General features: G+C 39.5%; 1 protein-coding gene across 2 annotated transcripts in view; it reads left to right on the forward strand.

The window, feature by feature from the left end:
- Nucleotides 1-2,154: 2,154 nt before the first annotated feature.
- LOC111320911 (uncharacterized) overlaps nucleotides 2,155-27,399 on the forward strand; it is a 66,969-nt gene continuing 41,724 nt past the window's right edge. Inside the window, exons 1-6 of one of the 2 annotated variants that reach the window (XM_022923643.2) lie at nucleotides 2,155-2,521; nucleotides 2,666-2,731; nucleotides 3,023-3,202; nucleotides 3,335-3,436; nucleotides 4,218-4,416; nucleotides 6,552-7,162. In XM_022923643.2, the coding sequence (XP_022779378.2) occupies nucleotides 2,468-2,521; nucleotides 2,666-2,731; nucleotides 3,023-3,202; nucleotides 3,335-3,436; nucleotides 4,218-4,271 (456 nt within the window). In that variant the 5' untranslated portion in view covers nucleotides 2,155-2,467 and the 3' untranslated portion in view covers nucleotides 4,272-4,416; nucleotides 6,552-7,162. Of the gene's footprint in view, nucleotides 2,522-2,665; nucleotides 2,732-3,022; nucleotides 3,203-3,334; nucleotides 3,437-4,217; nucleotides 4,417-6,551; nucleotides 7,163-27,399 lie in introns of those variants that run through there. The other variant, XM_088763459.1, reaches the window with a different exon arrangement.

Raw genomic sequence — 27,399 nt, forward strand, 5'->3', positions numbered from 1 at the left:
GGTGCGTTGCGTGACATCCAAAAAAAACGGCTGCGAGGGAGACTAAGACCCCAGCTTGTTTTGTTCTCTTGCCGTATCTTAAATGTATTAATGTAGTTGTAATTTGTCTAGAATTTTGAATCTCTTGCTCCGTTAATCTTTTTATTTTATAATATACGTATCAAACACTGCCCGCCTCGACTAGCCTTTGCTAACTGCGAACAGTGCATATTTTTTGTAATATTGTAATATATTGTAATACATTTGGCAATCTGTGACAACAGATTCCCGCCAACTTCTCGCACCCAGACTCCCAGCTGATTGCTTTGTCTTTGTATTTCTTGTGTACGTAAAGTAAGACGAAATTAATGACAGTAGTGCATAAATGACCATAAATAAATAAATAAAATCTCAGTCTCTTACACAGACCATACACGGCCAAACAGTTGCCAAAATTTCAGTCACAGTAACACGGAAGGATCTGGGTACGAGGTAATTAGCCTCATTTTAACCCAACGCGTAGACGTGTAAGGAAGTGGTCATTATTTATCGTCTGGGGTAGGACTGGAGGATTTTGGTCGTGTCACGATAAGATTTACCTGAAACCCCCCCCCCCCTCCAAGTTAGGTTCCAAGATATTCTTATGATCTCTTTCAGATATTTGACATAATTTTTGCATTCTAAAGAAATGTGCTAGTTGTTATGATGGTCAAGTACTCTCAAGTTGACTTAGTGATTTAACTTTTTTTGTCTTGGTCTTAAAATGACAAAGTTAGATTTCTTTATGTTTAGTGATAATGTATTTGCGATCAGCCAGTTATAAACCGATATTCGTTAGCACAGTGGTCAGAATGTCGTTGCATCAGGCGCAGCCGAGTGAGTCCGCAACAAATTTTGACCACGGTGTGTGGCAAATATGTCTGTCGATAAGAGTACAGACCACGCTAAACCACTGTAGATTTGTTTTCTACCTAAATATCGACGTCAAATATAACGATTCTTTTACTGCGTGATACGTTGCGTGACATGTTGACGCGGGAGCGTTGTCTGTGCTCAACCGAGGCAGACTGGCCACGGAGGAGAGGGGGGGGGGGGACTCCCTTAATAAGGGCTTATGGGGACGTGCGGCCAGCCAGGGTATGTTTTTCGGGATTTTTGTCTTAAACAGGGTATCGAATTTATCATTTTTTGTCTTAATCAGGGTATCGATTTATCAATTTTGTCTTAAACAGGATATCTGATTTTCGCTATTGCATAAATAGCGCTCTCTACTGCGAGGATCGTGCATCATACGTATTTAATACTGCAGTTCAAAATATATGAACTTCATATATACATTGTATAGGATATCTTTTCTTGGAAGATAAACAGCAAAATTTTTACAAGCTCTAATTTTAATTAATATTGAATTCCGTTGATTTTGGCATTGATACCAGGCACATTAAATGTCTAAAACAAGGTATCAAAAATCGGAATTCTGTCTTAAACAGGGTAGGAAAATCAGCGATATTTGTCTTAAACAGGGTCAGGGTATGAGGGGCCGCGCCGCACCTCCTCACCCAGGAATATATCGAGTACCCCTCCCCCGGGATTGGCCACTTATGCCAATTGTGGTAAATTAATACATTTTCCGTCACATAATCCTCTTTTAGGCCTCATTTATATGGTCTCGGGTACCCGAGACAACCCCACCCCCGAGTTACCCCTGGCGAGCTAACTTTTGACTTATCTCTTTCCAAATTCAGCCGCCCGTTTACATGAGGTCGTGAACTCGTCTCGGGTAACCAGAGCACTTGCGTATTACAGCTATTCTTTTCTTGTCGTACGCCACTCTATCGGCCTGGCCCTGAACAAGGGTTAGCGGATGTCAAATTTCATTTTAACGCTTCGTACCCGAGACCATGTAAATGGAGCCATAGTCATAAAAAAATATGTACTGATTATGAGTGATGGTTGTAGTTCTAAGTGGAGTACAATTCGGGGAGTAATCAAATTGGTCGAGTGCGACTTAAGTAAAACAAAATGTAAGAATCCTGAATTCTGAAAGGATAAATTACCTCTGCTTCAGCCGAACCGAAACAGAAATTGCGGAAGAATTTGATTATTTTCCCATAAGGAAACAAACAAAGCAAGCACGTACATGGACAAATTAAGGAAGTGACCGGCTTGACTCACAAAAGTGACCAAGTTCACATAATAAAAGCTGAAGATGATACACATTAAAGAAGAGAGGAAATCAAGTACAGTTACATTTGAACAGTCGCTAGGCTTCCGAGAATATCTTTGGTCTTTAGTGTAGAACTTGCAATGGCTTTCTTTACAGCGGGCTGATCGATCAAATCCGTGGTTGCGTGACTCACCGGGTTTCAACCAAAAGGACATTCAGATACAGAGGATGTTTACCGCTTCTGCCTTTCATAGATCGCTTCCTTGTTTTAGCATTTAAAAGAGAGAAATCATCCCTCAAAACTAAGACTAAATTCAGGGAATGAAACTACAGACCACAGAGGCGAATCTAAATTTTTGGTTGACTTCAAACATGGTAAGCATGAGTTTTATAGCGAGCTGGGGGTTTTAAAAATGTGCTATGTCATGAAAAAAAAATTGTTTTTTCAACATCGCTCGCCAACGAGTCTGAAATTGTTTAATATAGCTTATTTTTTGTTTTCTTGATTATTTTTTTTAGAAACTTTCATCAGCTCTCGTTGCCAGTCTTTTGCTTCTCTGCGTATCACAAGCAATTGCTTTAGTGGTAAGCGTTTATTCTATGTTCTAAACAGATAAAAGGAGAACGACAATTTTGGTTGAATGATTTGCCGTGATTGTTTAAGTGTCATGTCTTCTCGGAGAGATTGAAAAAAACCTCTCCATTCTTAGCAGAAGACTCATTTAGATGGCGACTGACTAGGAACCAGAGTTCATCTTTGCTTTGGCTATTAAGAATCTACTTCGGAAATTAGAGTGCTAAACGCTTTGGGAAACTGCAAGTTAATCATTTTACAATTTGGCTTCGATAAGTATAATTTCACAACGACTGTTTTAGATTCCAAACACGAAAACGATAATGGATGACAGAATTTTGCCAAAGGAGTATAATCCTCGCCCAAAGGGAAGTGAAACAAAGCAAACAGAGACACACGAGGGAAGCGATCTGGAGTATTTCCATGTCCCAGCTGATAAGCTGGGAAATGCAGCAGCTGACTATTTGGTGGATTTCAAAACTGTAAGTTGTTTGAGTCATTTGGTTTCATTCAGTTTTACTCATTCTTAAAAGAGCCATAAAACAGTATGTGTGCTCTTTGTTCGTTTCTTAGAAATCTTTATGAACTTTTTGACTGCTTATGATACGTTTTAGAACGAGTTCCTTCGGCGCGTCGACACAGCCGGTGCTTGCTATCTTGGATCACTGCCGGATAAATTGCCAAAAGGAAGTGACCTACAGACTGCATTTAGTGAGGTAAGGGAATAGTCGCAGGGAAACGTCAATTTTGGTCGCATAACAACTTAGATCACATAGAGAAAGATCTATGGTCGAACCTCATTTCAGACCACGTTATCAGGAAGCTAAAAAGAACCTCTAAGGGGCACCTTATTCAGCGGTCGCCCTGTATGAAGCGGTCGTTTGTCATCAGTCAGCGGTCGCACTGTATGAAGCGGTCGTTTGTCACAGTTCCAATTTTTTCCCCAAGTATTTTGATTTTCAACTTTATAAAGTTAACCGCATAAGCGGTAGTGGTTACCGTTAACTGAGTCCCAAAGGCCCGTTTTTATTGTCTCCCACTTGTATTCAACGTCACTTAAAGTGGAACCACTCAAAATAATACCAAGAATAATCTTTCAAACAAAATGTAATCTATGTTTATCATTGAAATTAGAAATTTTGAGCGAGTTTTTTTGTAGATTAAGTCGTCGATTATGGTATAAACTAACTTCTATTATGATTCGAGCAGTCCCTCCTTTTCGGCGAAGTCCGTCGCGCGAGTCAAAAAAAATCAGTGAAAAAAAAATTGATGTTAGCGCCCCGCGGGGAACACTTAGATGACGTCAATGCGTCGCGGGAGTGAGGCGCTCGAAAAGAAGGGCAGAACCTGCTATAGGTGGTCGACCCGGGGGACCGCTTAATACAGCTTCGACTACATTTGGGTCTTCCTACATCTGGTTACTGACACCTAAAAGTTTTCTAGTAATTATGTGGTGAATATTTACTTCCGTGACCTGTCATGTTGAAACATTCATAGGTATTTGATGCTCGTCGTTCTCCGCAAAATCAAGACATAGTTGGAGACTACTAGTTCGTGTCAGAAAAAGTCGATAAGACTCTTCTCAAGGAGGAAGTCCAAAATTTTTGCGATCCGGGTTTCCCAATTTATCGTGTTCGAAAAGTTGAGCTAGTTTCCACTGATGCGGAAGATGACGATGGAAGAACCACTCGTAAAGGTAAATGAATTTTTTTTTTTAGTCGTGATTTGTAATGCTAATTAAACGATTAATCGTTTGTCTCACGACCACCAGTGACTAATATATAGATTTAGCTAAGCCTAAAAACGGAGCTCGCATTTTTTTTCCCGCACGTCTCAAGGGCACAACGCCTTGCCCCGGCCATTACTAAAACCGGTGTCGTCCGACTTGGAGCCCAGTGCACTGACCACTGGACTACTGGACAAAGCCGTGGCGTTGGCGTACCCGCGGTACAGTTGACCGCGCATGCTAAAAGTAGCACCTTGAACGGACGCCTGTACGGTCATAATTAAGTCCAAATTTTTTCGACTTGATGGGTTACTACTATCATTTTGTATAATTATGGGGCTACGCTCTGCGAACTCCTCTATGAATTGGAGATCGTAGACTTCATTGCTCAAGCTTCAATTTTCAAGGACAAATATACGGCCACGTTTTCGCATCACATGGAGATTATTGTGTTCGTTATCTGTCAAATATTTTGCAACGCGCACGAAAAATTTTTACGAACAGCTTACTGGTTGCTGCTTAGGATTTTTTCTTTTGAGTGTTCTCTGGTATGACTTTATGATCAAACAAATATCTCCTTTCTCAAAACGCTCTCTCATCTTGGACTGAGTTTTAACGAAGACTTATCGTAGTGGACGCAAGGTTTGAAATTGGGGAATATCACTTGGGGGAAATCCTCGATTTTAATCCACCCATTAATTTTGGCGCGATTTTATTGGTTACTTTACGTCACGTGGTGCAAAATCACAGGGCAGTTATCACGCAATAACCCCCGTCCGTGTCGATATTTGTCCTCCCATTTTTTCCGTGAAAAAGAAACATAGTCAACACAGGAGTTTCAACTTTTCCGTTCTCCTATTTACATGGAAGGAAACCAAACTGGTTTTTTTTTGCTTGCTTGCGTCAATCACGCGCATTCGCCATAAGATCACCACTGGCTTTTTTACTGTGTTTACTCGCAGTTTAATTGCGATGTGAAAATTAATGGGAAGGTTATAAAATAAATAAACCCCGTTCTGGCTTGCTGGTAAGTCGGCTGATAATGTCCTTGGCTGAGAGATTGTCCTCAAAATTTCATATTTGCCCTCGAAGCTTCGCTTCTCGGCCAAATATTCATTTTTCGGACAATCTCTTAGCCGCGGACATTATCAGCCGACATACCAGCCGCCAGAAGGGGTTTATTTACTAAACATCCCTGGGGAATAACGATCACGAGAAGCGTTTAGACCAATCGTGCGTGAGTGCAAATGTTTGATGGATCATTATTCATGATATCATGCTCGACCCCATCGAATAATTGCTTATCGTCAAGTAACGACATGATCCTCGCAGGTGGAGTGCAATTTCAGAAAAGAAGAAAAATAGCTCTCTAAAATTCGCCTGGCTCCCAACGTGCGTCTTCTAGCTCAGTTGGCAGTAGCGTTCAACTAGTATCTGGAAGGCCCAAGTTTGCATTCCGTTGAAGACTTGTCAGGCTTCGTTTCTGCAATTGCTCAAATTGCAGTTCATCTACGAAGATCGTTTGTTTACTTCAGTTTTCATCCGCAGGTCAAATGAATTATATAACATGTGTAATCATCCCAAAGTAATTCTCTAAGAGCTAAATGTAACATCAGTGGCGGATCTAGACCTTGACCTAAGGGAGGGGGGAGTGGGGAGTGGGGGCGCTTTTGTTTGCGTATATTCACCTGCCAGCTCCCCCTCCCCTAGATCTGCCACTTAACCTATCAGCAACCTGCCAGTTTTTTCTGAATTTAACTATTAAATATTAAATTGTCATGCAGTTTATGCAGGTTTATGCAAATGATGCGCTTCTTCCATTAGCTCGGTTTAAGTAGACGAAAGAAAAGTATAGCCGTAGTCAAAAAAACCATACATCTCAGTTAGATAAAAATTTATGTCAGTATGTCATTAATGTGTTATTATTCATTTATTCTAGTTTAACTTATTCCTTTTTACTTCATTTTAATTACTCGAAGATATTAGCTTACAGCTAGTCTTAAATTAATTCGAGGTAAATAAAGTTTATGTATGTATGTATGTATGTATGTATATATCTATGCGGTTCTGTACATTTTCTTTTACCTTTCATTTTATTTTAACAGTCAGACGTGCCCTTCCACTAGATTTTACAAGGGTCTCTATTTGCTCGCCCAATCAGATTCCCTTTCGTTGCAATCCTAGCGACTGGTTGATTGACGCAAAGATCCAGGGTCGGCACTGTATATGGAGGACAACATGCCGCATCGATGGTCGCAGAAAAATCCTGAACTGTGGTGTCACAAATTGGGACCACCATTATGACTCTGTAATCTGCTTGCAAGCTCGCTGCCCATAAAGTCATGACACACGAGGGGAACCTTCGTGGATATTTTCCTTTAAAATAAGCTTCTTAAAACGGATGTTTAACTCATCTTTGATTCTGTAATAAGTAGAGATTTGCTTTGTCGACTCCAATTGGCCTCTTCGATAACTTTTTTTTTAAATTTCATTTGAAAGTTCAGAAGAATTTAATCAGAGAATGTTTAGAAATACATTTGATAATAAAAATTAACGGTAAAAAACTACGACGTTTCGAAGTCTGCATGACCTCATTATCAAGTAAAATATTAAAACTGATGTAAAATTGTAGCTCAGAGATTATATACAACTAAAATGTGATAACTTCATTAGAATAATGAGCGTTCATTGTTATTGGTGTTTAGCATGTCAGATCGTGCAGTATATGTTAAATAAATACTTTTGCACGTATTGAGTCAGACTGCGTGTTTAGCTTTGGTTTTTGTTCGCGAATGAATAACATTTCGTGAATTAGGCAGTCCATTTTCCCGCGGCATTTCTTGAGAACGGAAAACATTTCCTCTAGGCTAGTGGACGCTACACTGTGGGCTTCTTTCAGATGCTTGCCAATGACAGAGGCTTTATGTTCTTCTATGCGTTGATGAAGATGGCGTGTGGTATAACCGATATAATCCGCATCGCACGAATCACATTTAAAAGTGTAAACAACGCATTGGTGGTTAATTAAAGCGGGCTTCTCTTCTTGTATCTTGAGCTTTCCCTCGATCTTACGACTCGTGAAAACTGGTTGTAGGTCAGTTCCGATTTTCCGGCCAAGATCTTTCAGCTGATGTCTTACTGTGTCGGCCGATTTTTGGTCTTTAAATGGTAAAGTTATTTTGACAGGTTTTTGTGTAGTCGCGTCAAGTTCAGTTGGGGTTTCGTGACGGCTTTGGATCGTAGAACTCGTGTACCAGGCGATAGCTGAGTTAACCCAAGAATCCTACCTCGGCCTTGCAGGGACTCGACTTCGTAATGCCTGTTCGTTCTGTTCAATCAAACGAGCTTAGACCATCTCATGAGATCATAAGGGAACAAAGATGGAAAATCAGGGTGCTGGCAGGAAATGTCGATTTCAGTTAAGGTGTTTTTGCTTGGCGCGGGAAGCATTCTGGTTTACTAATGTAGTTTCCTATCATCAGAACAGGGGCGGATCCGGGATTTTTTCGAGGAGGGGGTGCACCACTAAAGAATGGCGTAACTGACTGGTGACCGGACGTAAACAAATTGTAATTAACAATTATTCGCCGAAGGCGAGGTGAATATCGTCGAATAATCCCCGAGATAAAGTCGAGGGGATTATTCGACAATATTCACCAAACCTGAGGCGAATGATTATTTTAGTATAACGTCAGAGCTGAACAACAGAGAAATTTCCAAAATCATAACATTTTAGTAACATTTATTAACATTTTATTTTAACATTTTATATAAACCGCGTGGAGCGGTTTCTATAGCGTCATGTAAGGAACCGCTCGACCAATCAGGTTGCTGGAAACTCTTGCTCAACTCTGAAATTATACTAATAGCGAATACGACGAAGGCTTTTGCCTAGGCAATAACATAATATGAACTGCTGAGAGTACATATCAAACGATACAGTAGATTTTGTATGACTGTTAAGCGGACTGCACAATGTCAATGCAGTGCTATAAAAGTAATGTGTCGTTTTGGTCGTATTAGAAAGCCGCAGGTCATCTCGGGGGAGGGGGAGTGCGCACCCCCTGCACCCTCCCCCTAGATCCGCCCCTGTAAGAGTCAGTTTAATGTTAACAGAAAATATCCCAATATATCAATATTACTTACCGGCGACCAAGGTGGCTCACTGAAAGAGGACTGTTTTTTTTTTCAGGTTTTGGCAACTTTTGTGAAACAATTACATAACATTCGTTTTTCAGCGAAAGTGACTCTCGCCTTGCAGTTTATCGAGGTGTCTTGTTTCCACAGCTTTTGTTTTATGTAGCTTTGTACAGGAAAAATTGATTCATTATGTTTGGCTAGTCTGAAGATTTTATCGTGTGCTTTATCCATTTCTAAACCTTCTTGTCAATAGTTTGTTTTACATGTCGGCCCACGTATGGGGTGTCCCATCTACGATTTTCCTAAAATAACTCAAGTGAAATCGACACATCCTAACAGCTGGACCAGAAGCCTCTTTCTCAGTCTCCCCGTGATCTCTCAACAATTTGTAACCTTTAAGAGTGACTAGCGTCTGGTAATTTCTGCTTACAGCTTCAGCCCTGAGTTATATGTTAACGTCATAAGAGTAAAGGAAATGATCACCAACTGAAGAAGCTCTTGATTTCTAAACAAATTCTCTTTGTCAGCATCGTAGTAATGTAAAGAGAACAGTATGGAGAATCTGCATACTGATGTTACTGTGTTAAGGGTTAATTGTGGGTCTTTCCCCGTCTAAGTCCTAAGACTCACTTTGGCTTGAGCGTAGGCGTAGGCTATCAATTGATATATTTCAAAATTAAAGAACCTGATGAGAACGACCTTAGTGTTTTGACTGGTCATTCCCGGGATTTATTTTCAGCAGATATTGGAGCTTTTCCCTATAAATTCGTGCCACGTGAAATACTGTTCAGAATGCAAGTGACACGTGAATTATTTTAGAATTCGTATATGAAACGGTATCAGGAACTCCTCCCTCCCCTCCCCCCTTTGCCATCCTCTTCAGGACTCAGGCGGGATCACACGATTTTCAAGGGAAGGGGGTCAATTATCACCAAAGAGGAGGAGGGGGGGTTATAAAAAAATTAACTGTCAACGAGGGGGATCATAAGTATATTACAGAGCCTACAGGGGAATTAGGTAAAAGTTATTGCGACACAACGAAATTCTCCAAGCCCAACCCCACCCCACCCCACCAGGCGATGAATAATGAGCGGCTCTCCATGAAATGTTTTCTTTTTCACTCAGGTACTGGCTTATGGTTAATATTTCAAAAAATCAATTGAAAGGCGACGATTAAGAAATGATTGGCAACAACTAAGATGTGTTCAGCGAGAACTAAGGAGAGTTAGGCAACAATTGAGGAAGGTGTGGCGACGACTACGGAGAATTTGGCAACAACTAAAAGGGGATCTTTAAACACCTAAATCCAAGTAAATCGAATGGCGCGTTCCATCCCCCCTCTTTATATTTTTCTACAAAATTTGCCATTCAAAACACAGAGGAAGAGTTTGGTTTTTTTTTTATAATTAAAACAGGTATAAAAATGGAAAAGCAAGTGAAACCCAGGCATTGAAAAATTGCACTTGGTAAGCCTTGTTTCCATGTCCCAAAGGGATCGCTTAGCGATCATCCTGCGCGTGAGCACCAAAACTTTGCTCCAAATGACCGTGAGCCGTAATTTCACCGCCACGAAAAAAAGTTTAATCTTAAAATATCCATTTCGTGATTAGAACCCCTAACCAAGTTTATATGCAAAATTTGAGCCAAATCAGTGAACCTGCCAGTTCGACCTGATCCAACCGCTTGTCGCTGATCTTTGATGCCATCGCCGATTTTAGACTTTGAAACCGTTTTTCTTCGAGTTTAGTATTCTTTTGCATGTTCTCTCTTTGTTTTAGAGGCCTTTAAAGGTGTATTTTTATAAAAAATGGAGCGGTGAGAAGGAAAAACTGCCTAGAATATTTTTAGCGTTTGACCCGACATGGGACACCATTTTGAATCATGCTGATCACTCCATTTTTCTGAGGCAAACAATTTCGCGTTTGTCCCACCCCCCCCCCCCCCATATATGAACAGAAGACAAGAGATGGACTTTGAGGATAAAAACCATAGAATAGGAAGGAAGGGAGGGAGGGAGGAGTTAGTGCGTTTAATTCACGTTCAATGCATAAATTAATTGTTTAGCTGATCAGAATCGAGCTAGTGAGTAAGAGAGCGAATTTTGTTTTCATAGATCAAAATGTTGACCATCAATTATTTTCGAGGTATGGTCCAGAGGTTTCATCCCTCATTAATCAGATTTCGCGCGATTAGCGATCATCCTGCGCGTGAGCACCAAAACTTTGCGTGTTGGAACCCACAAAGGTCAAAACAGGAGTATTGGTGGGTCAGCCAAAAAAATTGCTATTTTTTTCTATCACCCACAGGGTAAATCTGACACCGTAAAAGAACATAATTCTTAATTAACTGTTTAACTGGACATCTGCTCGGGAATGGTTTTTCCTAGCACATCAGCATCTAGATACTTTGAATAATTCAATTCGGAAATTTGGGACTCTATCACTCTAACCGAATTGCTTTATTCGAGATTTGTTTACCAATGAGCTCCCTTCAACAGATCTCCTCCAGTGTGACGACGTCTGGGACACCGTGGAATGTAACAGATCATGCTGTTATACTCGTGATCCCAGTTTCTAATAGTACAACAATCAATGTCCAACTTATTAAAATCACAAGTTAACCACCAAGTGCCTGGTCGTACCACAGACCTTGTAATCATACAGCCAATCCACGGGATTGCACTGAGTGTGAAAAGCTTGTTTGCACAGGGGGGGCGGGGATCTGGTGGCGGAGGGTGGGGGGATTTCTTGCTGCCGAAATAAAGGAACGAATGTGAGGAATTTTACGGAGGATACTAGGACATGTTTTGAGGCTTAAATCACTTTTCGATACTTGCATGATATCGACTCCTTTGCTAATTAAAGAGGCTGTGAGCCACTCAACTCAGAAAATGTATTGTATTGACTCAATCCTTTATTTACCTGTACGAGCGCGCCCTCCATCGCCATGGCTGATAGTGGAATTCAGCCCAACCTTTTGTGAGCGGTAGATTGGGAAGTCATCGCAGAAGTTTTGAGCTTCTTCTCTTAGAAACAGCTTTGTCGACTTGGTCAGCTATGATCCAGTAATTTTGGACGATGGCTTCGTCATCATTTTGCGATGGAGGAACGCGAGACACCTGCGGGAGTTTTGAAATAATTGTCATAAAAATTGAAACATGTAATAACAAGAACCAAACACCATTACGTTGGTTGAGAGAAAATTACGCATTTCCGGGGAATGTCGTAACATCCGAACGGAAGCTTTTGAAATAATCCCAACCCTCTTTTTTAGAAGCAGCCTGTGAGCGGGTGAAACTGATGAACTTTTAATTTTATTTGATGTATTCTATTGTATTCTATGACATATGTAACGAACGATCTTATGTTACAGCCTGAGATTGTCCACGATTAGCCCCGGTTAAAGCACGTGAGTCAGAGTCGAACCTCAATGTATTAAACAGTCACCCTGTATTAAGCGGTGGGTTGCCAAAGTCCCGAAATGTTTTCAATTTTAACACTATATTTTCACCTATCTTAGGCGGTCACCCCACGATTCCTCGTGGGTGATCGCCCAAGTGAAATGGGCTTGAGAAGAAATTTCAGAGATGATGATGGAGAAATCATCTACAACATGCGGCATTTTGAACGCGCCTAACGGCACCGGAAGATGATAACATTCACACGAATAAAATTTCCTGAACTAGCAGACGATAGGATGGCCTTAAGCTTGAGACCTACAGCAAAGAAGACGACGAATTAACACTCGTTCTTGAAGTTATCACTTAAGGTTACTTCCTACCTTCAAAGGCCGAAAAAATCGTTTTTTTTTTTTTGGCCTAGATTGAAGTTAGACATCTTAACTAACGTTTGTACGAAAGCCGAGAAGGGACTTCAGATTTCAGAGTTCAGACTTCATACTTTAGAGTTCAGACTTCATACTTCAGACTTAAAACATGTGACTGAAGAGTTAAGGATTTAAGCCTTCACAGTTCACGAAATCAAACTTCAGACTTCAGAATTCTGTCCTCAGTCTTCCAAAGGTGAAAAAATTTTTTGAATCCGTCAGTGTGCGTCGTCATGTTTCAGCGAGTGAAGATTCCCTGATCCTTACTTGTTTTAATCATTCTATTAAAGACGTGAGTGAGTGGTGCTTGATTTAACGTTTTCTATGTTCTGAAACAGGTTGCTCCATCTTATCTTCCTTCTGAACACGTTACGTCCAGTACAAAGCGTTTTACCTGTCTACACAACTGCTCGTCACGAATGTCTCATTTTTTTCTCGCCTATCCTTCGCCAGAAATTATATCTTGTGGCAGAGTTGTGGAATACACATAACATTCAGCAACAACAACGACTGGAAGTGGAGGGTGGAAAACCAGACGTCGTGTTTTTACACCCGAAATCTATGGAACACACAACTACTTGGTGAATGTCAACATCAAAGATGTAAATCTGTGCAAAGACATGTATGCTGAGAGTTGAGTCGACCATAACGAGGATATAGAAGAGTTTGCGAGATTGATCAAACCAGATGATTCTCCAGCCTTGAATGGACACGAGGCTCTTAAATTGTACTCCGAGATTATCAATTCCGTAAACTGGATCACTTAATCTGACAGTTGTGGTTTTCTTTCACCGCATTTTATCAGCTTTCGAACCTCGTCTCGAATTGACTTGTGTGGGAAAAGCAGAGAACAAGTAAAGATAAAGCAACATTTGTATTATTAATATCATGTTATTTGTATGTAGCATTTTTATGCCCCATAACCATGTTATTTCAAGTGCTTTTTCGTGAGAGTGATGTTAAGAATAACTTGTCGTAACTAGAGTTAATGAAGGCTAGCTTGCCACTGTGGTAGAACATAACTGACGCTGTTAGTGTTACTGACGCTGATGCAAATGTTGAATGGTCAGTTAGTCTATGGATATTGTAACTATAAATATCAACGATAGCATCAAAAATGTTAACTGCCAAGGAGGTCCTAAAATCTATGCAAATTATGGAATTACAACCGCCTAGTTTGTCTTCTGACTAGAAACTGTCATATTTTTATGTAAATGGCAACCATCTTGTATCTCTACTTCCAAGTGACTTTAACAGCACAAATCAACAAAAGTCATCTTCTGTGATCCTGAGTATTTTCCCTCAGTTTTCAATCATGTCTTAGTTTTGTTACGAGATCTGTGGCTTTTATCACAAGCTACTTATAAGCAGAACACGAAATGTAAGCTATTTTCATTTTTATTTATTTTGATCTCTGCAGGGCTGTTTAAGATTGCAGAATGAGGATCACTCAATGAGGCGGTTTTACACCCTATCTTAATTCTCTTACTGTGTTTGAGTAGTCATAGCTGAACCTTGCAATTGCAGAGATTCCACACTCGACAAAACATCTTGTTCAACTATGCCTTCTTCAAGGCAGGCAAAACGAGGAAGGGGAGGGTGGGGAACTTCTGAAGTTCAACATGGCGGTATTCTAAAACCAGATCAGTCAACATCTTGTCTGATCTCGACGCCATGAACTCATGTGCGTCGATGAAATAACACTTAGACTTTCTTAATACTTCTCCTTACTCAAACATATCAGCCCTGGTTGTGCCCTTTAACAGAAATCAACAGAAACATTAACATTGAAATATTGAAAGATTAACAAAACATTCGTCTTGCAGTGACACAATGAAACTTAAACAAGATAGTTTTCTCAGGATAGGCCACAAACAGATCACACATTTTGGTTTTTAACGCCAAAATGCATTAATTTGGCGTTGAAGTAAATACCAGGACAGTCAACGGACTTAATCGTGGGCTCATAATTGCGGAATTTAAATAACAAATGTGGTTGCACAAAAAAAATGCTAAAATTGCCTTTTATCGTGAGGTAAATAATTTAACCACCGTCGACTTTTTTATTGAGAAAAGAAAGCAAAACATATTCACGACAGGGACAATTTTATGAAGTGGAGCGGGTTATTTGCAAGATAAAGCGTAAACGAGGGGTAGGTTAATTTTCATAGCAGTCAATTTTCATATTTTTGCATTTTGCTCGATTTTGAAGCTTTCAGAGCCCGTAAAACGGCGGTATTGATCTTAAATAGCTAGGTTACAAAGCTGGTGGTAATGAAGGAGGTTTTCACAGGGTAGCGAAGGTTTTCTTGAAATCTGTTTGGCTGAACGAAGAATGCTTTGTTTGCTTAAAAACTGTCCTTGAATTGATCATCAATCTTCGTAGAGGATTATACGATGTGCGGACTAAGTAACTTTTTGGTGATTCAAAAAGAAGTGAAAACACAGAGGAATACATAACAAATTTACTTACATCGTCATAAGGAATGAAAAATTGAAGGACTGGTGCCCAGGGAGCGAAGTCTGAAGTCTGAACTGTGAAGTCTGAAGTCTGAAGTCTGAAGTCTGAAGTCTGAAGTCCCTTCTCGGCTTTCGTACGTTTGCAACAACAAAAAAATTAAAAAATCTCAAAAAGCGTCGGACTTATTTGGAAACACCTATTTTCAAATAAAAGTTAATAAATCAGGAAGGTGTCATAATCTCGTAAACGAGCGAACCCCCCAGGGGAATATTCGGGGCAATTTCATGTCATTTGCATATTTTGTTTACATCGCGCGCATGACAAAAATTCACACCTTGAAGTTATCTGCTCGTGGAAAGCCTTTTATCCTGGATAAAAAACATAACTCAAAATTAGAGAGGAGTCCTTGGGTAAAGAAAAAGAAAAAAAAAAAACAGGCCCAATAAAGAGAGAAATGGCAGCATTTTGTCAAAAAAAAAAAAGAAACAGTCATTGTTCAAAGCGACAGGCTCTAGCCTTCGACAAGCTCGGCATCCGCTGAAGATCGGCAGCATTCGATTATCCTTGGGGCAAGCAGCTTAAAATTTAAGAGAACTCGGTGCATCAATGGCCAGAACAACACCTAATAACATTCGCAACAAAAAATAGAAGACTGATTAGAGTTTGTAAATTCCTGCTCGAAAGATCTAAGACGATGTGCTGAAAACAAAATTTATATTTGTGTTTACGTTCAACCATATCAAACAAATTGCAAGCTGTTTGCTTCAAAACTTTGTAAGCTTACATAAGAGAAATAAGCTAGAGCGATATTGTTGTAAGTCTAGAAAGGATATAGTGAAAACGTTTCAGGATCTACTTGAAAACACTTCCTTATCAGCAACGCGCACGATCTGTAGTTGGGTGAGTATTATTCATAAAGAACCCACTGTTTCGACGGAAATACTTCATAGGAAACGTCGAGGACCAGCTGAGCATGAGCTAAATAGCGAAAGAGTTCATATTCAAAACCGTGTGTTTTTCTTGTATGCACATACGCAAACGTGATGTACGACAAAATTAGTATTCGACAACCTGCACAGATTAAAGTAGAGGTCATGATTCGAACATGATTCGTTGTTTTCATTGTTACCCAGGTCTCGAACGGCCATTCTATTTCCAGGTTATATAAAGGTGGTTTGCACGTTACGTCATTGCCGCCATGTTGGTGGACGCATTAGCTTCTTTTGTTCGTCCACCAGCATTTGTTCCTTTCACCATTGTTACTTGCGTCTCTAGAGATTGGCTGCAACCCACCTATTTGACGAGATTTTCAGGAATACCGCATACCATGCATACCTCTCGTTTCTCGATCTGGCGTATGTAACCTTTGAATTTTCCTTTGAATGCACGAAAGACTGCTCCTTGGGGTTTGAAACTAGGTTCATTTACACGGAAGTGACACAAGTCTGTCAGGCCACTCAGCTGTCACGATAAAAAAGTAAAAGCGACAACGCCGTGAACACGTACAAGGGAAGTACGAGCAGGCGAAACTGAATTCGGTAAAGAGAAACCTACGATGGCTACGTTTTCCCTCTTCGTTCTGGTGATAATCTTCTTCATTCGAACTAAGGTTCTGGCAATTGAGACCTACAGTAACGCCTGGGCGGTTAAAGTTCTCGGGAGTCAGCAAGAAGTAGAGGATTTAGCCCAACAATTTGGTTTTATGTACGACAGATATGTAAGCTCTCCCATAGTCTTAAGTTTTTATGTTGCTCCTATTCTAGTGTCACTATTTTTTTGTTAAACTCGTAGCACAAAAGTTGGGAAGCCAAAAAAGCTGCTTAATTATTTGATAAATTCCTCACACGTATTTACAATTCACTACGTTTAAGCGAACAGGAAATCGTAATATGAAATAGAGAAAAGGATGTAACAAGATGAATCTGATAACGAGCGAAAAGTGTGTGAAACGAATAGTTTTTTGGTGTGTAACGTGTGTTTTGCACATTGGAAATTATCGCTCAAACACAATCCAGACTGGCGAGTGTAATTTGAAAACCTCTTAAAACATCAGAAGTGACCACAAATCGTTGATTGCACGAGCCCTTCATGCTATCATATTTTCTTTTGTACCAATGGGAAGTTTCTTCAGTGAAAGAAAATTATTTTATGCATTAAGGACTGCAGATTAAGAATATAAACTGTATTTTTATTTGCTATTTTACCAGTCGCTTAAAGTAAGAGGAGGAACTCTCTTTTTGTGCAACAAACTGTTGTTTCACAACTACAAGTAATGGACTAGGGCTATCTATCTATTCTACATATATATTTAGTATAATTTCAGAGCTGAGCAAAGAGTTTCCAGCAATCTGATTGGTCAAGCGGTTCCTTATATGACCCTATATGAACCGCTCCACACGGTTTATATAAAATGGTAAAATAAAATGTTAATAAATGTTACAAAAATGTTATGGTTTTAGAAATTTCTCTGTTGCTCAGCTCTGAAATTATACTAAAACAATTATTCGCCTAAGGTTCGGTGAATATTGTCGAAAATCCCCTCAACTTCATCTTGGGGATTATTCAACGATATTCACCTCACCTCCGGGGCATAATTGTTAAATATAACTTGACACACATGATAATCAAACTTGCAAATGATAACGAAATTTTGTAAATCTATTTTCTGCAGCTCTTTGACAACTATCACCTGTTGAAAAGATCTGATTTAAAGAAAGAGACAAATAAAAATCAGTTGGCATTGGAAATTGATGGAAAGCTGACATCGGAGTCAAAGGTGAGAACTTTGGGCATCTCCAGTGATAGCAGTCACTTTGTAACCCTCTTTGTGCATCCAGAGTTGATAAGGTTATATACTTTAGGGAACTTGTCTAGAAGACATATGACTACTAGTACATATATGATATTGCTGTGGCCTGCAGCTTTGAATTGCCACGAGAAAATAAGACAAAATTGCAGCTAACTGTAGCTAATTAACGCTTAAGAATAGAAAAACAACCCCTGCAGGCTGTATTACGTTTTAGTAATGCATTTATAGTGTATGTGTGTGCGGTACTTTAAATTTACATGAATGAGAGAACTTTCTTCGTGCTAAACATGGTCTGCTAGAATTGTGGTAATCAATGTGAACAACCTAATGGACAAAGTATGCATTGTCTGATTGGTCATTCAGTTTGCAAGCAGATGCCTTATCAGGTTATTATAGGAGCCCACAAAAATTATTTTAACTAGTTATAGTAATAATAATAATAATAATAATAATAATAACAATTATAATAAAAAAATAATAATAATCTTTATTTAATGTGCCTGGGTAGAAACACTTAGCAGAAGCTTGTTGTAAGGTTTTCCACAAAATAATATTAAATAAAAAAGAAATATACATATACATACTGTATATATAGATATAATTAACAATGATTTGCTGAAGGCAAGGTGAATATCGTTGAATAATCCCCGAGATGAAATCGAGGGGATTTTTCAACAATATTCACCGAACCTGTGGTGAATAATTGTTTTAGTATAATTTCAGAGCTGAACAACAGAGAAATTTCTAAAATCATAACATTTTAGTAACATTTATTAACATTTTATTTGAACAGACAACCCACCCGTACATATGCAAAGCACATGTCAATGGTGCATCTATTACATATGAGGAAGATAGCTTTGTTCTGTCTGTATGTTTACTTAGGATGTCCTTCTTTAATGATGCTTTAGATTCTCTAAGTGCTCTAGGAGAGGAATTCCATTCCTTAATTGAACGCACGGTAAAACTTCGGCCATCCTCAGTAACATTCTTATATATCGGGCACCTTAGATTTAACTTGCTATATCGAGTGTTCCTATTATGAATATCTGAGTTTGTTTTCAAAATATCGTTCATATATTTAGGAGTGTTCTTCTTTATTCTCTTATAAAGCAGTGAGCTTCTGTTGATGTACGAGTCTTGGTAGAATGGGATCCAATTTAGGGTTTTAAATGGGTTCACGGATCTTGATTTGGGAGGCGGATCTAGAATTACTCTTGCTGCTCTCTTTTGAAGTCTTAAAATGTTGTCTTGATTGGCCTTGTTTGTAGATGATCAGACACTTAATCCATATTAAAGAGTGGGTTTGATTACTGCGATAGAGTACGTGTCCCGCTATGGACGAGTTAAAAGGGGGCTGAGTTGCTTTAGAAGCCCAATTTTTTTAGATAACTTTTTACATAAAGTACCAGTAAGTGCATCAGAGTTCAAATCCTTGTCAATTACAACACCCAGGAGTTTATGGGTCCTAACTTGCTCGGTCTCGGTATAATTTTTGTGGATATCAGGTCTTCATTCTGCTATCTACGCATTTTAGCACATCCACATGGAATTTGCGCACTACAAATGCTGTGTAACTATTATTATTATGCCCGACCGCCTCCTTAAACGCTTGTCAGTCGATAACACGGATTTGTTTTGTTTCACTAAGGTACATTGTTTTCTTCTAGCTCAATCTCCAATGTTTTCTTTTTCCTCTGAGATATACTTTTCCATTAATGATTTCTCATTATTCCAGGTTGTACCATATGAAAGGGTTGCGTCATCCGCGCAAATATCAAAGTTAGAAAGTTAGAATTACTAACATAGAGTTGCAAGTCATTAACAAAAGCAAGAAGAATATAGGTCCAACAATTGAACCCTGGGGTACTCCTTGTTTAACTGACATAAGAGAGGAAATAGTGCTATTAACCTCAACAGACTGACTCAGATACGATTCAAACCACTTGACAGTTCGAACAGTTCGGCTGTATATTCCAATCTTATCTTATGGAACTTTATGGCTTACCAGGTCAAAGGCCTTTTTGAAGTCAATGAAAGATAAGGCCTGATACTTTATCACCATCCACGTCAAACAGAAATTTGTCAGTGAGCTTGATGAGAGCAGTCTCCGTCGGGTGATTTGGTCGGAATCCTGGTTGCACTCGGAAAATCAAGCCATTATCTTGTAAGTAAGCAAGTAAAGAGTTTGCAGCGTGCCTCTCGATAACTGTATAAATAACTGAAAGGACCAAGATTGGACTGTAATCGTTGCAATCACCCCGAGGTCCACCTTTATACTTAGGCCTTTCGTGCAAAGATAAAAAAGCGACAACAACAACAACAAACAAAAGAGAAAATAGGGAAAAAGGCGATTCGAGGAGTCCGGCAACGGCGTGAGCGCGTGCGTTGGTGCCAGGATCAAACTCAACTGATGCATGCTTGCGTATGCTGCATTCCCCCCTTCCGTTTCGTTTGTTGTAAAAAATCAAATAGCGAAGAAACAAACTAGAGTCCAAACTCCTTAGAAGATATGTAATTAAAATGATCACAACACTCGGTTTGAATAAAACCCTTTCACTTCGTAAAAATTCCGAACTCAGGGATTTAAAATAAACGCGAGTTAAAACTCAAAGACAACAACAACCGAACGTAGACTCGTTGACTCGTCTCAACTCTCAGCTAGATAAACTGCTGCCGCGTACGCAACTTCTGACCCTTCTCCAAAACCGTGTAATTGAATATAAATTACGCTCTCGTCTGAAAGATAACATCTTTGGATCTGGATACATTCGGCCTTTGACAGATCCGATAACCATTGCGAGTACCTCAAAAAAAGTCCCTCATCGAGAGGGGCATCCCATCCTAATCTTTTCCTGAAGTAACTTGTGGTAATCTTTACATCTACATTTAGTTAAAGAGATACATCTGTTTTTAGACAGATAGAAAATATTCCATTCCTCTAACATATTTCTGTTTTTCTCTTCAAATAGTTTGGGATTGCAGCAATAAGTTGAAAATATTTTAAATAGTTTAGTTCAACATTATATTTCCTTTTCAAATTTTCTTGAGATAAGAACTTACCGTCTCTATTTAGTAAGTCCTATATGAAATAAATTCCTTTTTCAAACAAATATTTCCATGAAATAGATTTGCTCTCTATTGTAATTTCTTTATTGTTCCAAAGAATAAATTTAGTAATGTACACATCAGGATAACCACTGCGTAAATCCTTGAAATAGTCTGACATTTCGCTATAAAAAAAGTGGCATTTTCTTGTCAAAGTGCTTAGAGTTGTAATTACATTTCAGTAGGAAAGATAATCCTCCATATTTATTAAAATAACTATTAGGAATAGCTTGCCAGGTCTCATTTGTGAAATTTGGAAACCTGCCTAACCAGCTCAAGTATAGTGATTTTACCACAGTGTGGATATTTAATTTGGGAAGTTCACACCACCATGAGAGAGAATGGCTGACATATTACTGCTCTTTTTACTTCATTATGTCTTTTATTTTTCCACAAGAATGCCTCAGCTGCAACTAAATTAATTGGCAAAATTGGGACCTCCACTAATTTCTTTCCATTAGCTTACTAATGACAATATTATCTGTGTTTATCTCTGACAATAGTGTTTTCTTTATTATTGTCCTTCAACAACCTGAATAAAAAACGATCATGCTTCCTCTACATTTTTTTATTTGAGCTTACTAAATGTACCTTTCAAACAGCCTGAGGAAAAACATGTATGACTTCAACATACTTTCTCCCCAATTCTCTAAATGTGAAAGTTAAGTAATAATGGGGGTATTAGTTTCTAAAGAAACTGTGGTGCTGCGTCAGTGGGGGTTACCAAGGTAATTTGGTTTTATGAACTAAGTTGAAATTGTAAATTGGCCACTGTGAAAGAGATAAAAAAGCTAACGTTTGGAGCGTTAGCCATTCGTCAGAGCAAATGGAGGAATTGTGGGTTGTGTGTGTGTTTATGTGCAGAAAGTGGAGCTACGCTATTGGTGGGAACATGATGACGAGAAAAACAAGAATGAATTAATGGAATGGAAAATGTTCGTTGATAATATTTCAACTGAAGCATCAGTACCTTTTCAGTAGAGTTATTCCAGTCCTAATTAATCAGACCTGACCTTGATTTACATGTGTGTGAGACATTTAAAGTATACTTGTACCCTACATCCACATCAAAGAAAATGATTTTCACTTAAACAGTATACTTAAAGTGTACTTCAAAAATGGTACTGCAGTTGTACTTAACTAAGTGCAGTACTATTGAAGGGTTATTGAAGTATGATTGCAGTATAACTATTATTGATGCAGAGTGCAGTATGCTTGTAGTATACTTGAAGTTATACTTCAAGGTTATCTTTTATGGTAAGGGTGCGGTCGGAATTTTCCTTCTGTGACGTTTGTAGTGCTGACTGTCCATCAATAAGTTGGGCGCGGTAGTGACCCACTTGAACGACAGAAACAGTGTGGCCACGTTTTTCGAAAAAGTGGCACAGTGACCTTAATTTGTCGACAAAATCAGTCAACACTACAGAAACGACTAAGTCTTAGAAACTGAGAAAAGGGAATGGAATTCTTGAAATAAGATGGATGCAAAGATACATACTAACCGCCTCCCAGTTAGCTCAATGGATAGAGAGCTGGACTGTTGTGCGGGAGGTCGAGGGTTCTAGCCCCGGCTGGACCAATACTCAGGGTCTTAAAATAATTGAGAAGAATATGCTGCCTCTCTATAACATCAAGAAATGTCTAGATATTCTAGTCTTCTCGGATAGGGACGAATAAATGGAGGTCCCGTCTCCTGCAGGGTTAGGGGCAGGAGACGTTAATTTCCCACGCACGAGATTACTGCGTGATGGATGCCCTCTCCTGGGGTGGGATGGGTGGTTAACAGGACCCACGTTGATACCAGTGTTTAACACACTGAAGGGGCTATCCTGTATAAATATAGATGTCTACAGCAAGTAACTATGTGAGTCTAGGTTTTTGATACACACTAGTGCATAAATCGTTGCCCAAAGAGTTGAACTAAGGGAAACCGAGAACAAATCCAATGGGACACCGGATTACAAGTCCAGCACCCTAACCACTAGGTCACGCTGCCTCCGGAGAGTAAAAGAATGAATTACACACACTTAAAGAAATTCTTTGTTAACTACCATGCTTTCATGACAGTAGGACAAATGCAAGCCGAGTCAATGCGTCGGCTTGGGTTGTTATGTTTGTAAATGTTAGGTGAAAAGTAATACAAGAGGTTCTAGGAGTGGTAACGATGAGATTTTTTACAGTGGCGGCAGCTCTTTTTCAGCTATGAGTTCGTTAATCGTATTTTTGACATGTTTTGATTAATGGAGGTGAAATCTTTGTCAACCTTTCGAAAACAAGAGGTGTCAGAAAGTTACCGCAAAGCTTCTTTTTGGTAGAGGTCGGTCCGCCAAACAACTACCGCGCCGCCCTTGTCGGCCGCTTTGATAACAATGTCTTTGCGTTTTTTTAGGCTTTTCAGCGCTGGCCACTCTTTAGAGGAAAGATTGGGAAATCTAGTGCTACGATTGAATTTAAGTTTGTTGATATCGTGGCGACCGAAAAGGCCCTGAAAAGCCCCTTTGGGGGAGTGATCAATTATTATTATGATTAATATGATGATGGTGATGATGATGATTATTATATTTGTTATTACCATGATTATTAAGACTATTATTATCACTATTATCATTAATAATAATAATAATATAGATCAATTTCTATAGCGCATTTCCATGTAAATGCTCTAATGCGCTTTACAACAATGTGCGGGGGACTTTTCCAGACTGCCGGCGGCAGTTTACAATTAATAAAGGAGAAATTTTTACAGATGCCCCCTCCCCCCCTTCCCAGTAAACAGGCCAGACCACATCACAGTAATCTCGTGATGTGGGTTCTTTAACGTCCCTTGCCGAAATTAACTAATTGATAGGTGCAGGAGACGGGACCTCCGGCTTTACGTCCTATCCGAGAAGACGAAGCAATGTGAGTGAAGCGTCTTGCTTAAGGACACAACGTCAAGCCCCAGCCAGGACTTGAACCCGGGCCATCTGACCTAGAGTCCAGCGCACTGACCACTGGACTACTCACGCCTCATTCCTTGAACTTCCTAATAGCGGAAACGTGGTCGGAACGTTTTCAAATACTAACCTTCTTTCAAAATCAATCGTCTTTAAAACACTTTACCGACGAGGTACTACTTTTCTTTTCTTCTCTATTTATGCGGTCTTGTTGCAGTCGAGAGAGAGAAGGAGATAATCGAAGAGGATCGCCAACTTCGGAGAGCAAGAAGGAACGTCACTTGGTGAGTCTCGCCTCCATTTCATACTTTGTCTCGACAAAAAGAAAAATAGATACTGCTTTGCAGAGGTTTCAACGCTTTTGGTAAACCCAAAACGAAAGATATTAAAACACCCAATTAGAAGTGAGAAAAATATTTTGAAGTTGTCGATGAGGATTCTGTCTGCTGATAAACGACGGCATCAATGAGCTCTGTTGCTCTGTTTTTTTCCTTTGCATCTTGTTTGTTAAGAAGGTGTCACAAGTTCTACAGAAAAATTACAGAGCGTAGTAAAGCAGTACCCTTAGTATCACTTATTATTATTTCTTTTACTATGAGGTTTTTCCCTTTGCCGTAAGTCTTTTTCTTTTACCGCGAGGTTATTTCTTCAGCCGTGAGGCTATTTCTTGTGCCGCGAGATTATTTCTTTTTCCGAGGGATTATTTCTTTTGCCTCGAGATTATTTCTATTGCCGCAAGATTATTTCTCTTGCAGCGAGGTTATTTCTTTCGCCACGAGATTATTTCTTTTGCTTCGAGACTATTTCTTTTGCCGCGAGACTGTTTCTATTGCCGCGAGACTATCTCTATTGCCGCGAGGCTATTTTTTTTGCCACAAGGTTATTTCTATTGCCGCCAGGTTATTTCTTTTGCCACGAGATTATTTCTTTTGCCGCGAGATTATTTCTTTTGCCGCGAGACGATTTCTATTGCCGCGAGGGTATTTCTTTTGCCGCGAAATTATTTCTTTTGCTGCGAGACTAAACTTTTGCTGCGAGTTTATATCTTTTGCCGCGAGACTATTTATTTTGCAGCGAGACTATTTCTTTTTCCGGGAGGTTAATTCCTTTACCGCGAAGTAATCTTTTGCGGCGAGGTTATTTCGTTTGCGGGGAGGTTATTTCTTTTGCCGCTCGGTTATTTTTATTGCCGCGAGGTTATTTCTTTTGCCGCGAGGTTTTTTCTTTTGCCGGCAGGTTATTTCTTTTGCTATAATGTAAACTCCGCCAACAAAGATGAAGTATATGTTTACGTTTACGTTGCGTACAGCATTTGAATGAAAACAAAGCCTTGGAAAAGTCTTACATTTCAATTAAAAAACCAGCGACAAATTCATGATGCAAAAAGGCCACAAAACTCAACTCAATTCCAAAGGAGAGTCCATGCTAATCCCAGTGTCACGTTCAAGGTCTCTGAAAGTGAGTCATTAATTGATCAGGTCACGCATGTCGCACTGGAATACCCCAAAATTACAAAGGAGGAGAAAAAGAGAAAACTGCCTCGATATAATTTCAATATTGGATTTAGTTTGTAGCTATAGTTAGTTGGTAGAGGGGAGCTCAAGATGGCTGATCATGGACTTAGTTCTCTTGGTGAACTTTGTCTGAAGACAAAGACTAAAATCTCGCTGTCCCGAACGACCAAACAAAATTTCAAAAACCAAAAATGTGCTCATAAAGGTTTTTCTTTCTTTCGGCTGTTTGCAACAGAAACGGAGGTGATTTGTTTTACAACCGCATTTTCTTAAGAAAACTGTTAGGAAGACTGAAAAAACTGTTTTCTACTGTGGCCTATAGAAGACATGTCGCATTTTATCGAGCGATAGAAATAAAATATGGCGCGATGATTTAATTCATTATATAGCTGGCTGATAGAGCTGGCAGCGCCCACAAGCAAGATGAAGTGAATCTTATGTTCTGATTGGCTACCCGAGCGGGCAAGACGAAGCGAATCGTATGTTCTGATTGGCTACCCGAGCGGGCAGGGCAAGATGGGCCCATCTTACCTGCTCTGGACTTCCCGCTTTCATCCCGCGCAAGAGAAAAAGTGCGTGGAGCGGACTTACAAAGTTCGTAACTTTTGGATAATGTCGGCGACAAAGTCGCCATAAGCGGATGCTGCTATAAAGTCTGACTGACTGCATCAGTGATTTCAGGATCTGGATGATATCGGACAATCTAACGCTAAATGACGACAAAACAGAGTTTCTTATACTAGGCAAAAAACAACAGCTAGCCAAACAGCCAGCTTGCGAAAATTCGGAGAGTGTCATGAACGCATTCAAAAGAATTAACTTAGGATTATGTAATGCATTTTTTTACTCTCTTAGGATATGTCTAGTGTGTGGTATTTGTATCAGTCAAGTAATTCCTATTCTTTACTTATGTAATTAACCCTTATTCTAAATATTCAATAGTTTTCTTCCCTTTTTTTCTCGCATCTTGCATCCGTATTTAATGAAGGATTTGGCCACGGTTACGAAGAAATGAGGTGAGGGTTGGCGAGTTACGAGCGAAGAGCGTGGATAAATTTGAGGGAAAGAAGACCAGGCACAATATCATTTCTGACAAATTCATTCAGAGAAATCGTTTCACTTTACGGTAGGTAACCATTTGCCTGGGAACGGGTGTGCAAAGAATCTACCAGACTGTGAGCTAAAGGAAGAAGAGACAGTAACTCATTCAACAACAAGTCTGAGCGAGTCAAGTTACGACAAGTTTGAGCAAGTCAAGTTACGACAAGTTTGATTGAGTCAAGTTACGACATGTTTGACTGAGTCAAGTTAGGACAAGTTTGAGTGAGTCAAGTTACGACAACTCTGAGTGAGTCAAGTTACCACAAGTTTGAGCGAGTCAAGTTACGACAAGTTTGAGCGAGTCAAGTTACAAGTTTGACTGAGTCAAGATACGACAAGTCTGAGTGAGTCAAGTTACGACAAGTTTGAGTGAGTCAAGTTACGACAAGTCTGAGTGAGTCAAGTTACGACAAGTTTGACTGAGTCAAGTTACGACAAGTTTGAGTGAGTCAAGTTACGACAAGTTTGACTGAGTCAAGTTACGACAAGTCTGAGTGAGTCAAGTTACGACAAGTTTAAGTGAGTCAAGTTACGACAAGTCTGAGTGACTCAAGTTACGACAAGTCTGAGTGAGTCAAGTTACGACAAATTTGAGTGAGTCAAGTTACGAGAAGTTTGAGTGAGTCAAGTTACGACAAGTTTGAGTGAGTCAAGTTACGTCATATTTTACTGAGTCAAGTTACGACAAGTCTGAGTGAGTCAAGTTACGACAAGTTTGGGTGAGTCAAGTTACGACAAGTTTGAGTGAGTCAAGTTATGAGAAGTAAAAAGTTGAAAACTGGAAAGTTTTCAGAAGACGGAGCAAAGCTGAAACGAAGGAAACGAGCAAATTTGAAAACTAATGAGACGGGAACCTGGTGGGAGAAACGGGAGTTTGTTTCGGCAGGGCACCGTTTGTTGGTGGAGCATGATGAGTTGTGGGCAAGACAAGAACACGGACGCGGGCGTAAGGTTAAACCTAACCGAACTGAACTGGAAAAAAAACCCTCCTTTTTATCTTAATAATACACTTGTAAATATAGTTAGCGCATTCTAGTTTAAAATTATTACGTTCTTGTA

Source organism: Stylophora pistillata, chromosome 1, assembly GCF_964205215.1.
Source record: "Stylophora pistillata chromosome 1, jaStyPist1.2, whole genome shotgun sequence".
NCBI classification, from domain to species: Eukaryota; Metazoa; Cnidaria; class Anthozoa; order Scleractinia; family Pocilloporidae; genus Stylophora; species Stylophora pistillata.